This window comes from Sabethes cyaneus, chromosome 2 (assembly GCF_943734655.1).
Source record: "Sabethes cyaneus chromosome 2, idSabCyanKW18_F2, whole genome shotgun sequence".
In the NCBI taxonomy this organism is placed as follows: domain Eukaryota; kingdom Metazoa; phylum Arthropoda; class Insecta; order Diptera; family Culicidae; genus Sabethes; species Sabethes cyaneus.
The window spans coordinates 200,469,213-200,484,417 of NC_071354.1; the positions used below are offsets into that span (position 1 = coordinate 200,469,213).

A 15,205-nucleotide genomic window follows, 5' to 3' on the forward strand; every position below is an offset into this window, starting at 1 on the left:
AGATTGTAGCATATGATCACCGAACAATGAACTAAATTAACCATGTTCTCACTCCAACCTTCACCGAGTAACAGTATATGCGCGTTCACAACTATTAACCGTACCAGACACGTCAAAGCCGTCCTTTTCAGTTGAACACCAGCTAGATATCCCCTGAGCTACCAACAACTACCCGCGAATACTGACTGACGCACTTCGTTCTTCCGTGAAGTTAGATGCTTAAGCCCTTGAACCCGGCGGGAGTAGAATATGATCGGGCTCAAGAGTATACAAAAGGATTGGTTTGCTGAAGAAATGCCAATAAGCGATGGAGAGAAAAAACGTGCTAGGAAAACTATCTGAGCTTTGTAGAAGAACTTGACCAAATACCGACGAGCATGGAATCAATTGATCACGATACTGAAGACGCCAGGAGAAGAACAGAGATCGTGAAGAATCAGAACAACGATTCCGGACTAACGACACGCGTAAGTTCTACGAGAAGGTGAACCAAACTCGTAAGGGCTACAACTTAAACCTCACATGCGTAGGAAGGGAATCTGTTCACAAACGATGGCAAGGTAGTCGTCAGGCGGAAGTAATTCTTCGAAGAAAACCTTAATGGTGAAGTTGCAGAAGGAGGCGGAACGGAAGCTAACCTAGCAATGCCCATGGAAGATTGTATTTAGTGTCCCAACATTTGAACTCCAAAAAGTCAAACACAGTCGAGAAACGCTGGCAACGGTTTTACTGTGAGCTATTTCGGGGAAGTGGAGTTTCTGAAAAAAAGGAGAAGCTGTCACTGAAATGAAAAGAAGAAGTTGTTTGTCTTATCTACAAAGCGGGTATCGCTGTACAACGCTGATAAACGCCGCCCACAAGTGCTCTTTCAGATTCTGTTACGCTGGCTAGTACCCTTTACACAAAGTTTCGGCCCCCTTACTACGGACCAAATTTTCATCTCCCAAGAGATTTTACAGAAATGTTGGGAACATAACGTCCCCACGCATTACATGTTCATTGATTTCAAAGCAGCATACGATACAGTCGACCTAGAACAGCTATGGCAGATCACACACTAACACGATTTGCCGGACAAACTAATCAATACTGGATCGAAGTGTTTTCTGCTGGTCCCGAAAACATTCTTGAAGCTCTTAGAGATGCGACCAGGCTTGAAACAAGGTGGCGGATGCTTTTTAATATTACTCTTGCCAATTCCTAGATTTCGCAGATGATTTTGATAGTCGAAAACTTTGTGAAGGCGGTCGTAATGTACGTTAGATGCGTCGAAGAACAAATGAAAGGTAGAGGTACAAAAGAGACGACCGCGCACCTCCCACGGATAGAAACCATGGACATCGCCGAACTAGAAGTGGTATATTTGTGTGCTTGAATTAGCTGGTAACTGCACAGTCACGCGAGAAAACGGGCCTACTGTGCCGTTCGTAAAGTGCTACGATCACGACGCGTACGTCACGACACGAAGCTATGTATAGGAAGTTGGTTAGACCCGAAGTTGTTTAAAGATTAGAAACTGTTATGATACTTACGGAGACATACGAGACTTTGCCGTATTCGAGGTACTGCGGACAATTTCTGGTGAAGTACAAGCTAAAAGCGGAGATTGGCGAAGGCGATCTGATGAAAATTAGTACGAACACATGTTGAAGCGTAAATCCGATGTCCCATCGGTCCATCGTCAGTGGATGAACAATTTGTTCATCAGAATGATTAAATCCCTTGTGTTGATTTCAGATCATCGCCGCCACCGCAATGTTTGTTGGATTTAATCGACGTTTTTCGGCGAAATAAGTATGAAGATTTTTAAATACCAGTTAGTCTGGACGTTTCGAGCTACTTCTGGTCTCCGCTCATCATCTGCGGACAACTTTTTCGTCCATTAGGTTCTATTTGGTTTATCTTTCCCTTGTTTACGTTGACGACTCCATTTTGATCACTTTCGAATAAGTTATTTGCAACGCCACGTTTATTTTTCGACGGTCCCAATTTCTAGACGGTCCCACACTTTCCAGGTTATGCTCCACTTGGTATAACCATCGTTGCGTACCTTTGCGTCTGGTACCAGCCGGATTCAAGACGAAAACCATTTTTGCGGGGTTGTTGTCCGGCATTATCACAACATGTCCTGCTCATTGTACCCTTTCAGCTTTAGCAATATTCTGGATACTGGGTTCACCGTAGAGCTGCACCAGCTCGTGATTCATCCTTCTCCTTCATACACCGTTCTCACATACACCGCCAAAGATGGTCCTAAGCACGCGACGTTCAAAACTGCCAGTGTATTCAACGCCCTATCAAACATTGTCCACGTTTTGTGCCCGTAGAGGACCTAGTTATTAGCGTTTTGTATCATGGTACATATGGTACGGGTGATGCTTACCAGACCTTAGGACCTTGTGGAGTCCGTAGTTAGCACGACTTCCGGCAAGAAATACGTCTATTTCTCTGCTGCAATTGTTATCGACGTCAACAACGATCAACAAATTCATACACCACCTTGAACTCGTCCTCGTCGACTACAACACGATTGCCTATGCGAGCTCGATTGCGCTCGGTTCCTTCTGCTAACAGGTACTTGGTTTTAGGTGAATTCACCACTTACCCAACCTTTACTGCTTCACGTTTCAGTTGGGTATACTGCTCAGCAACCGCCTGTAACGTCCTTCAGACAATGTCTACGCTGTCAGCGAAACAGATAAATTGGCTAGATTTATTGAAGATCGTGCCCCGCCCCGCATGTTAAAGCGGAACTCGCACATTTCATAACACCTTCTAGCTCGATGTTTAATAGGAGACATGAAATATCATCGCCTTGTCGAACTCCCCTGCGTGTTTCAAACGGGCTTGATAACGCGTCTCGCACAGCCCGGCACACCATCTATCGTGGCCTTAATCAGTCTTATCAGCTTCCCGGTAAGGCCGGTTTCGTCCATAATTTTCCATAGCTCTTCACGGTCGATAGTATCGTAGGCGGCCGTGAAATCGATGAAGAGGGACTAGAGGGGCATAGTTTAGCTCTACCACATTGCGCGTACTCAGTAGCGACCTCAGGTAACTTGAGTCGTCCCATTGACGTTCCATTGTACAGTGGCGGGCGACTGTATCGAATGCGGAAAGCCTTTGGCGTACTTTAACTATCAAAAGCTTGTGGTCAGAATCGATGTTTGCGCCACGATAATTTATAATGTCGATGATATCCGAGAAGTGCCTTCCATCAATCAAAAGTCGATTTGCAAGTCCGTCTGTTGTGGTGATCTGCAGGTGCACCGATATAGGAGGCCGTGCCGGAAGTAGGTACTTCGTATGGCCATATGTTTGGAGGCGGCGAAGTCAATGAGTGGATGGCCGTCCTCGTTCGTGAGCGGGTGTGCGCTGAACTTTCCAATAATCGGTCTGAACTCCTCCTTCTGGCCAAATTGAGCATTGCGTTGAGGTCTCCAATGACGGTTTTGACGTCATGTCTTGGGCAGTTAATTTGCAAGAGGACCAATCGACTCATTTTAAAAAGCAGAAATTGTGTATAGCGTAATTCAATGCGAAGACTGCACAAAAATAACTAGAGTCGGTAGACCAAGGAGAACGAATAAACCTAGACAGATATGATCACTGGTAACAATCGCGGCCTGTCCTGAATCACCTATGAAATGTCAAAAAATAATTTTTAAAGAATTATGTTAAATGGTTGTTATGCCAAAGGTCTTTATGTCAAATGTTCTCGTATGATTATGCCTGTTTTTTACGCTAAACAGCATTATGCCAAATGAGCCAAATATGCCAAATTTGGGCATAAACAATGAGCGGCCCATGATCTCATTGTATTTTCACGGAGTGATGGTTGGCGTAATTGAGTATTGATAGTAAAGCGATTGTAAATTATGCCTAGCATCCGTTATGTCTATCGTTCATTATGCCTAACGCCCGTATACTTAATGCTGGTTCGCCTCTTCTACACAATAACATAATCAAACAAGCTCCCAACATTTCAAAATGATTTTCCATACAATGAAACCAGGACTGCAAAAAGGCCGGTTGTAATAGTTTGAAGTGTTAATGTTTGATTCTCTTATACACTCAAGTCGTTTTTTACGCGAAGGACTCGTCCCGCGTAAATCAAAACAGCGTGAATTCCGAAATTCGTGTAAAAAACCTCGTAAATTTCGAAATTCGCATAAAAACACCGCGTAAATTCGAAAATTCGCGTAAAAAACACTTTGGAGATTTCAACACTACGCGAAAAAATAGGCTAATTGAGCACATCCGCGTAAATTCCGAAAATCGCGTAAAAAACAAACCGCGTAACAAGCGACTTCATTGTATTTTGTTATTCCGATTTACGGCGTCTTCTGTGGATAACCAAATCAAGAATAAACACACAGAAAAGAAAAGAAAGCAAAAGTAAACTAGCACTTACCTTTAAACTTGGGAAACCAATTCCAACAACGAAGTTCGCCATCCAGTTGACCAGCACCGCGATGGCCATCGCGCTCGGCCGCGGCCCCTGGCTGAACAGTTCGGCAGTAATCATCCACGGGATCGAGCCCGGCCCGACGGCAAAGAACACCACGAACGCCAGCGTCGACACCACCGACAGGTAGGACATCCAGTCGATCATTTCCTGCACGTAACCAAAAAACTCCTAAACTATGCGTGTAATAGTCCGTTGCGTTCCCGCATTTTAAAGGCTTTTTCTGAGGGGTGGGACAGTTTTTTTTTGTTTTTTTTGCTTTTCCTCAATTTTATACGGTTAGCTTGGTTTATAGTTCATGTTAGTAAACGGAAAGATTTGAAAAATTATCGGATAAAATCAGAGGAAATCGGTTGCCCAATTACCCAAAGAAAAAGAAAAACGTAAACAGGTGGTAGGAAGTAACGAATGAAATGAAATCATTTGGTAACAAAATATCGGTTTGACAGCGCGGAACAAGTTTACGGTCCGTGTAGATTCCGTTCCAGGACATTGCTGATTTCGGGAAAATTTAGGATGTTTGCAAAATCACAGAACAGAATATGTATGTTACTTATTACTACAGAGAACTAATTTTTTGGCAGGATGCTTCAGTTCCAGAGAGCGGATCAGTTGTGACTTGACTTTTGGTTTTGAAGTACAGACTTTTTTTTCTTGATTGCAAATATGACCTATAAATAAACTCAGAAGCATATTTTAGAAAAGAAAAAATATACTCAACGCAATTTTACTAGGACTAGAAATTTTTATAACTGAACCGAGAATCGAATTTCGAGCACATTTCGGATCGCTGACGTAGAACAGTCGTTTGCGCAGGAGCCGCTGGAGTGCGCTGATTCCCCCGCAGATGACAGCACTGTCGTGATCGTGATGGGTGGTAGCGCACGTATGCATACGTTTTGCTTGGTAAACACAGCATATTTAGTAGACTGCGCGGTTGGTCTAATTTTCATAGAAGCAGCACGGTGAACTGAAAAGCTTGAAGCAATGAATCTATATTTACAAATGCCTCTTTTGGCTGCTGAGAAATGCTTACGGCGGCGTGGCGTGTGTTTGCGAATATTCAAAAGGACACGGTGTTTTTCGTGTGTGTGTTTTGCGTTTTACCGGCGGGTGTAGAATGTTGGCGTGGGATTTGGTGTTGTCAGCTCGGAGAATCCTCGCACTAAATGACGGCCCCTGGCGAACCGAATGCTTCGAAAAATGTGAAGTACTGTTTTTTCTGGTTGGCTAAATTGATTGTATTTTTTGCGGAGGGCAGTGATTAATGATATTTTGAAGGAGCAAGAGAGCAGACTAATTTGATTGTTTGGCTATCTGTAGCAGTAGTGATGGTGATAAAAAAAACTGTTGTCAAACTGAAATTTCGAACGGAAGGAATAAATTTTGCAAACGAGTCGATGGATAGCGAATTGGATTGGGAAGTCCGTGGTCATTGAACACAAAGGAACATAAATTGAATTCGCGAATCGGATGCTCTATTTGTGGATGCTGGCATCCACAAAAGCCACTCGGATTATGGAGTTAATTTATGGTTTTTTGTCCACGCCAAAACCGATTGCACTGGCAGGACGGACGACGAATCCGAGTCGAGTTTGTAGTTTATGTAACTGAACAATTCGGCGTGCTCTACAGATCAGTTGGTGTGTTGGGTTTGGGGGTGATTCGATTGATTAAATTAATTTAATCGAAAGGGTACGTAAAATGAGGTTATTTTTGACAAGCGCTTCATGTGAGAGTGGGAGTGGAGTTGATTGTGAAATGAACGACAACAACAAAAAAAACCGTCATGCAGAATGATCATAATCCATCCTCGGGCGGCGGAAGTCTGCATCTGCCAGTGCTAGTGGGATGAAATATTCTCGGAAGGAGAAAAACAAATTGAACACAATGGAAATGATAAATGGTGCCTGAGTATCGCATTGGAAGGCACCGTCGTATTCACGGGAAGATTTACCTTCATTTCGGCAAATGCGCTTTTAAGGTGCACTGATTTATTGAGCTGGAGTTGAATATTTGTTATTAATTGGGTGAATCTATCTTTCTAGCGTTCAGTTTCAAGCGTTAAGACCTTACTGATACTTTATACTGTTGAAAAAAAGTACAGTATCTAAACCACTTACATTGCTTAGGAGGAAAATTTAAATCAACCAAAATTTCATCGAACTGCAAAATTTCTATAGTAAATTTACAATATATCAAATCTTTTGCACCCAAATGGTTTTCATGTTGTCGATGTAGAAAGAATGAAAGTCGGAAGGCAAGTAAGAGTTTAAGCAACAAAATTCTAACACAAAGATGACAAAGTAAAAATAAAGAGTATAGCAATGTAAATATAAAAACCAAAAGAAAAAGCTCAAAAAATATTCTTAAAATAGGACAAGTATGAAAGAAAATTTCTGAAAATTCAGACGATTTTGCAAAAGAAAAAAAAACAGCGAAAGAAAAACAAAAAAAATCCAAAAGGAACAACTTTACAAAAAAATACTCCAAAATAAAAACTGCACAGAAAAACAAATACTAGATAAAAATCTCTAAAAGAAAAAACTGCAAAAGAAAACTTTCCAAAAGAAAAAACTTCCAATCGAAAAAAATGTAAAAGAAGAAACCGCAAAAGAAAAACTTAAAAAAATCTCCAAAATAACTCAATTGCAAAAGTTAAAAGTTCAACAGAAAAAAGCTCCAAAATATAAACTGCAGAAGAAAAATCTCTGAAAGAATCAGCTTTAAGAGAAAACACTACCAAAGAAAAACCTCAAAAAATACTACACGAACGTCAAGAAAAAACAAACCAAAAATTTCCACGAAAAACACTTCAGAAGAAAAAACTCCAAAAGCAAGATATCCAACCGAAAAACGTAAAAAGGAAAAAGTAAAAAGTAAAAAGTGAACAGTAACAAGTAATAAGAAGAAAGTAAAAAGTAAAAAGTGAAAAATAAAAAGTAAAAAGTAAAAAGTAAAAAGCAAAAAGTAACAAGTAAAGAGTTAAAAGTAGAGGTTAAAAGTTAAAAAGTAAAAAGTCAAAAGTCAAAAGTCAAAAGTCAAAAGTCAAAAGTCAAAAGTCAAAAGTTAAAAGTCAAAAGTCAAAAGTCAAAAGTCAAAAGTCAAAAGTCAAAAGTCAAAAGTCAAAAGTCAAAAGTCAAAAGTCAAAAGTCGAAAGTCAAAAGTCAAAAGTTAAAAGTCAAAAGTCAAAAGTCAAAAGTCAAAAGTCAAAAGTCAAAAGTCAAAAGTCAAAAGTCAAAAGTTAAAAGTCAAAAGTCAAAAGTCAAAAGTCAAAAGTCAAAAGTCAAAAGTCAAAAGTCAAAAGTCAAAAGTCAAAAGTCAAAAGTCAAAAGTCAAAAGTCAAAAGTCAAAAGTTAAAAGTCAAAAGTCAAAAGCCAAAAGTCAAAAGTCAAAAGTCAAAAGTCAAAAGTCAAAAGTCAAAAGTCAAAAGTCAAAAGTCAAAAGTCAAAAGTCAAAAGTCAAAAGTCAAAAGTCAAAAGTCAAAAGTCAAAAGTCAAAAGTCAAGTCAAAAGTCAAAAGTCAAAAGTTAAAAGTCAAAAGTCAAAAGTCAAAAGTCAAAAGTCAAGTCAAAAGTCAAAAGTCAAAAGTCAAAAGTCAAAAGTTAAAAGTCAAAAGTCAAAAGTCAAAAGTCAAAAGTCAAAAGTCAAAAGTCAAAAGTCAAAAGTCAAAAGTCAAAAGTCAAAAGTCAAAAGTCAAAAGTATAAAGTATAAAGTATAAAGTATAAAGTATTAGGTATAAAGTATAAAGTATAAAGTTTAAAGTATTAGGTATAAAAATAAAATATAAAGTATAAAGTGTGAAGTGTAAAGTGTAAAGTATAAAGTATAAAGTATAAAGTATAAAGTATAAAGTATAAAGTATAAAGTATAAAGTATAAAGTATAAAGTATAAAGTATAAAGTATAAAGTATAAAGTATAAAGTATAAAGTATAAAGTATAAAGTATAAAGTATAAAGTATAAAGTATAAAGTATAAAGTATAAAGTATAAAGTATAAAGTATAAAGTATAAAGTATAAAGTATAAAGTATAAAGTATAAAGTATAAAGTATAAAGTATAAAGTATAAAGTATAAAGTATAAAGTATAAAGTATAAAGTATAAAGTATAAAGTATAAAGTATAAAGTATAAAGTATAAAGTATAAAGTATAAAGTATAAAGTATAAAGTATAAAGTATAAAGTATAAAGTATAAAGTATAAAGTATAAAGTATAAAGTATAAAGTATAAAGTATAAAGTATAAAGTATAAAGTATAAAGTATAAAGTATAAAGTATAAAGTATAAAGTATAAAGTATAAAGTATAAAGTATAAAGTATAAAGTATAAAGTATAAAGTATAAAGTATAAAGTATAAAGTATAAAGTATAAAGTATAAAGTATAAAGTATAAAGTATAAAGTATAAAGTATAAAGTATAAAGTATAAAGTATAAAGTATAAAGTATAAAGTATAAAGTATAAAGTATAAAGTATAAAGTATAAAGTATAAAGTATAAAGTATAAAGTATAAAGTATAAAGTATAAAGTATAAAGTATAAAGTATAAAGTATAAAGTATAAAGTATAAAGTATAAAGTATAAAGTATAAAGTATAAAGTATAAAGTATAAAGTATAAAGTATAAAGTATAAAGTATAAAGTATAAAGTATAAAGTATAAAGTATAAAGTATAAAGTATAAAGTATAAAGTATAAAGTATAAAGTATAAAGTATAAAGTATAAAGTATAAAGTATAAAGTATAAAGTATAAAGTATAAAGTATAAAGTATAAAGTATAAAGTATAAAGTATAAAGTATAAAGTATAAAGTATAAAGTATAAAGTATAAAGTATAAAGTATAAAGTATAAAGTATAAAGTATAAAGTATAAAGTATAAAGTATAAAGTATAAAGTATAAAGTATAAAGTATAAAGTATAAAGTATAAAGTATAAAGTATAAAGTATAAAGTATAAAGTATAAAGTATAAAGTATAAAGTATAAAGTATAAAGTATAAAGTATAACGTAAAAAGTAAAATTTTGAAGTTGAAAACAAGGTTTAAAGATGAGGGTTGGAAGTCGCAAGTCCGTAATCTAAAAACGAAAATCCAAAATCCAGTGCCTATAATAAAAAAATCGAAAATCGAGAGTTGAAAGTCCAAAATCCAAATTCAGAAATCGTTGCTAGTCAAAAGTTAAACATCTAAAGTCCAAGGTTCGAAGTCGAAAGCCCAAAGTCCAAAGTACTATGTCAAAAGCCCTAAGTCCAAAGTCGTAAGTCTAAGGTCCAAAATCAGATATCGAGAGTCAAAAGATGGAAGTGTAAAGTCCAAACTCCGAAGTCTAAAATTCAAAGTCCCAAGTCCGAGATCTGAAGTTCATAATCCAAAGGCTAAAGTCGAGACGCGAAAGTCGAAAATCCAAAATCGAAAGCTAGATTAGCTCCTAAGCTCAAAATCCCAACTTTTAAGTCCAAAGTCCAAACTTTTAAGTCCAATGTCCAAAGTTCAAAATCCAAAGTCCGCAATCCGAAAACCAAGATCCAAAATCCGAAGTTCAAAATCGAAATTCGAAGTCCAAAGTCGAGAGTCGAAAGTAAAAAGTATAAAGTCGGAAACTGTAAGTCGAAAGTCCAAAATCGCAAGTCTAGTCTGATTCCTAAGTCCAAAGTCTAAAATCCGAAGTCCCAATTTCTAAGTCCAAAGTAAAAACTTTTACGTTCAAAGTCCAAAGTTCAAGATCCAAAATCTGAAGTCGAGAGTCGAAAGTCAGAAGTCTAAAGTCCAAAGTCCAAAGTCTAAAATCCAAAATCCAAAATCCAAAGCTTAAGTGTCATGTCCCAAGTCTCAAGTCCCAAGTCCAAAGTTCGTCGAAAATCAAAAGTCCAAAATTCAAAGTCGAAATCTGAAAGTCCAGTCCTAAGTCAAAAGTCCAAAATTCAAAGTCGAAAATCCAAAGTCCAAATTCCGAAATCCGCAGTCCAAAGTTCAAAGTCCAATGTCCAAAGTCCAATGTCCAAAGTCCAAAGTCCAAACTCCGAAGTCTAAAATTCAAAGTCCTAAGTCCGAAATCTGAAGTTCAAAATCCAAAGGCTAAAGTCGAGACGCGAAAGTCAGAAGTCTGAAGTCGAAAATCCAAAATCCAAAATCGAAAGCTAGATTAGCTCCTAAGCTCAAAATCCTGATTTCTAAGTCCAAAGTCCAAACTTTTAAGTCCAATGTCCAAAGTTCAAAATTCCTGTCTTGAAGATGAGGGGATATCCCTCGAAACGTCGACTGTAAACGGAAAATAAATATTTTCGCACGTAACCCGTGACCGAAAGCCAACCAAAAAATTTTAAACAAAACAAACGGTCGTTTTTCATTATAATCAAAATTACAATGGCGCTAAGAGAAGTACCGAGATACTCCAGTTTCTACAACAGTTTACCCCAACCACAACGCAGATTACTGAAAAGTTACGCGCACACCATCGACAGATTGAGCTCACAGTTGAACCGCAAAGATTTTCTACGACGGTGTAAAAGTTCCGGACTTTACTCAAAATTCAAAGTCCGAAAATCAAGGTCCAAAATCCAAAGTTCAAAATCGAAATTCCCAATTTCTAAGTCCAAAGTACAAACTTTTAAGTTCAAAGTCCAAAGTCCAATGTTCAAAGTCGAGAGTCGAAAGTCAGAAGTCTAAAGTCCAAAGTCTAAAATTCAAAGTCCAAAGCTTAAGTCTTAAATCCAAAGTCCCAAGTGTCAAGTCCAAAGTTCGACGAAAGTCAAAAGTCCAAAATTCAAAGTCGAAATCTAAAAGCCTAGTCTAGTCCCAAGTCAAAAGTCCAAAATTAAAAGTCGAAAATCCAAAGTTCGAAGTCTCAAGTCCAAATTCCAAATTCCATAGTCCGAAGTTCAAAATCCAAAGTCCAAAGTCCGAAATCCGAAGTTCAAAGTCCAAAGTCCAAAGTCTAAAGTCCAAAGTCCAAAATTCAAAGTCTATAGTCCAAATTTTAAAGTCCACGGTCCAAAGTCCAAAGTGCAAAGTCGAGAGTTGAAAGTCAAAAGCCGTTAGTTGAAAGTCTAAATTTCAAAGTCGAAAGTTGAAAGTCTAGTATAGCCCAAAATCCAAAATTCAAGCCGGAAGTCCCAAATCCAAAATCAAGAGTCGAAAGTCAAAAGTCCAAAGCCGGAAGTCCCAAGTCCAAAGTCGAGAGGTGTAAGACGAAAGTTCAAAATCCAAAGTCTGAACTCCAAAGTTCAATGAGGAAAGAGGAAAGAGGAAAGAGGAAAGAGGAAAGAGGAAAGAGGAAAGAGGAAAGAGGAAAGAGGAAAGAGGAAAGAGGAAAGAGGAAAGAGGAAAGAGGAAAGAGGAAAGAGGAAAGAGGAAAGAGGAAAGAGGAAAGAGGAAAGAGGAAAGAGGAAAGAGGAAAGAGGAAAGAGGAAAGAGGAAAGAGGAAAGAGGAAAGAGGAAAGAGGAAAGAGGAAAGAGGAAAGAGGAAAGAGGAAAGAGGAAAGAGGAAAGAGGAAAGAGGAAAGAGGAAAGAGGAAAGAGGAAAGAGGAAAGAGGAAAGAGGAAAGAGGAAAGAGGAAAGAGGAAAGAGGAAAGAGGAAAGAGGAAAGAGGAAAGAGGAAAGAGGAAAGAGGAAAGAGGAAAGAGGAAAGAGGAAAGAGGAAAGAGGAAAGAGGAAAGAGGAAAGAGGAAAGAGGAAAGAGGAAAGAGGAAAGAGGAAAGAGGAAAGGGGAAAGAGGAAAGAGGAAAGAGGAAAGAGGAAAGAGGAAAGAGGAAAGAGGAGAGAGGAAAGAGGAAAGAGGAAAGAAGAAAGAGGAAAAAGGAAAGAGGAAAGAGGAAAGAGGAAAGAGGAAAGAGGAAAGAGGAAAGAGGAAAGAGGAAAGAGGAAAGAGGAAAGAGGAAAGAGGGAAGAGGAAAGAGGAAAGAGGAAAGAGGAAATAGGAAAGAGGAAAGAGGAAAGGGGAAAGAGGAAAGAGGAAAGAGGAAAGAGGAGAGAGGAAAGAGGAAAGAAGAAAGAGGAAAAAGGAAAGAGGAAAGAGGAATGAGGAATGAGGAAAGAGGAAAGATAAAAGAGGAAAGAGAAAAGAGGAAAGAATAACAACGAAAGAGGAAAGCGGAAAGACGAAAAAGGAAACAGTAAAGAGGAAAGCGGAAAGAGGAAACAAGAAACAGGAAAAAGGAAAAACGAAACAGTAAAGAGCAAATAGGAAAGACGAAAGAGGAAAAAGGAAAGAGGAAAGAGGAGAGAGAAAAGAGGAATTAGGAAAGTGGAAAGTTGAAAGAACAAAGAAAACACAATGAGGAAAAAGGAAAAAAGGGGACAGAGAGTGGAGATTTAGCCATGATCTTGGACTTTTTGAATCTAATTGTAAAAATTATGTCTGTACGGGTTTTCTTTCACATGAGTACCAGCTAATAAGTGAAAAATGAGTCTTTACTTCAGTTTGGAGTGCTTTGTACTAAAGTTTTGGTCAAGTAGTGCGCAAAAGTTTGAATAGATTTGATTTTGGTCATCTTCTGATTTGCGTTTTTACAACTAAATAAAATTAACGAAAGTTTCGAAATGGTTGATGAAACACTATTTCCTGTAACTCTTTAAGTTTGTTCATAATGGGAGTTCATAATGAAGCAACAATATTCTATTTTTAGCGCCACTATATTTAAGAACATGAAGTGATGAAGTAAAAAATGTAGTGGATAAATTAAGCAGTGGTTTTGATGAGCGCAATTATGCATAAAAGTAGTAATATTTATTTGTGAATTTTCCATTTTATTTCCCAAACAAATTTTAACCGAAGTTTCAATCATTACTACGTGTATGCATTTCAGTTGATCTATCAGGAGAAGGGTGAAAAAATGAATCAATTTGGTTTCTGTACAATTTATAACAAACCTTGCCGGTTTTGTTACAGTGTTGCGTGTGCACGCAGTGTCCTTGTGCGCAAAGTGCGAGTTTTGTCACACTCACAGCAGAGCTGCAGAGCTTTTCGGTTGGCTATCATGTATATGTACAAACGCAGAGGCGTTGGCGCACGCGTGCACGTGGGTAGTGGCCGGTGGGAGTGCGAACGAGACGCAAAAGGTGCAAGAGCTCGCCGCTTGCAGCTGGTGTTAAATTCGCAGTGCGACGCGCGGTGATTGAAATGTTACTTTACAGTGATATTGAGGCTCCCATGTAATTGTTGGTATGGGCTACAGATAGATCTGTGCCTAACTCCTTTACCGAAAACTGTGTTCGATAGTTTTCTTGGAAGGGAGTGGTAAAAGTGCAACAAAAAATTTTAAATTCCGTTAAACCGAACAATAATAATAACCCAATAATAATAACCATGGGTTCCTGGCGGATTGAGAGCGGAAGTCAAATTACATTTCACTGTTTGTGGTCCAATCAGAGACGATATATTCTAGGATTTCAAAAAATAATAAAAAAGAACAAAATGGTAAAGCGTGCAGGATTTTCGCTGGTCGTCGGTGGAAAATTGAGTGGCGAAAACAGGAGTTGCGGTTCTTGAAATTTATCTTCAGTTAATCCGCGCTTGTCCGATGAAGAAAACCGAAATAAGAAAACAAATCGATTGAATTTCGAATAGAGAATTTGGTCAAACCGAAAAGGAAAAACCGAACCAAAATGTAAGCGAAAGTGTGATGTTTGATTTTTGTAGTTTGCGTGAGAAAAATGTTGTTTCGTATTCGTATTTTTTTACGTTTGTGTTTCATTTTTTGAAACAGTTTTTCGCTTTTTATTGACTGGGGTGGGGTAAAAAGCCTAAAAAATCGAGAATACGTCCTGTTTCTCCTATCCTACAGGGGCAAGACGCTTAAATGAACGAATCATTCCAATCGATTTGGTGTTTGTTGGTTCGATTGAGCACACTGCAAATCTAGCCTTTGAAATCCAACCGGTTTTTCATAATTTATTTCGACCCGGCGAGCTTGAGAAGGTATGATGCTGGTTGGTTGGGTTGGTTAGGTGACGTCATTTCGATGTACAGTCCAATTTAATTTTCATTTGTCTAATTAACCAAAGATTTGTGTTCAGAAATTCCTACTCAGCTGTTGTTTCATCATTTCACTCAAAAATTTCCGACTCGTCTCTCGGCGCATTCGTCGGACAACACAACTTCGTAAACACAGTTCCCCCTGAAAGCTTTCAGCAGCTTGTATTTCTCTAGCTTCCTGTGCTGCTCTCGGTCAAAAGCAACCGGAAACGAAAACCTCAATCCAGATGAAAGGAAGTGGCAGATTTATCTTGCTTTGAAGCAAAAACTATTACCACCAGAAAAGATTTCAAATGTTGCCTTCCGGATTCTCTTCCCGCTTTCGGTCCAGCCGGTCGAAAATTGCATCATCCGTATAACAGGCGAACGGGGACCGTTCGGTCCCCGGAGGAGAAAAGATATTTCCGGAACGTGTTATCGTCTCTGCCATCGTTGCTGGTGGTGGCCGAAAAGCGGGGGCCGTTTAAATCTTGCCGGTAGCAAATACTGCCAGCCTGCCTACTTGCTGGGCCAAGCAAGGTTGCAAAGGGTCGCGCAAACGAGGCGAAATGCAATACAAAGTACGGAGGAGCTTCATCCGGTCGAAAGCACAGCACGCCCAAGGTGGGCGGTGCGGTGGTGGGTTTGCAACGGAGTTGCAGTTTGATTAAAGAAAAGTGGAAAACCGAATTAGATTCGACGTGAGGGTATGTTATTCATTTAATGGCTTGACTTTTGGTACAATGATGGTGCTGACACTCTGTCTTCGGTTGTAAGCTTTGCTGACTTT

General features: G+C 37.8%; 1 protein-coding gene across 1 annotated transcript in view; it reads right to left on the reverse strand.

Annotated features, from left to right (window-relative positions):
* Nucleotides 1–15,205, reverse strand: part of LOC128733658 (glucose transporter type 1) — a 215,794-nt gene that overhangs the window by 15,972 nt on the left and 184,617 nt on the right. Inside the window, exon 14 of the mRNA XM_053827399.1 lies at nt 4,415–4,618. Within this exon, the coding sequence (XP_053683374.1) occupies nt 4,415–4,618 (204 nt within the window). The remainder of the gene's footprint in view (nt 1–4,414; nt 4,619–15,205) is intronic.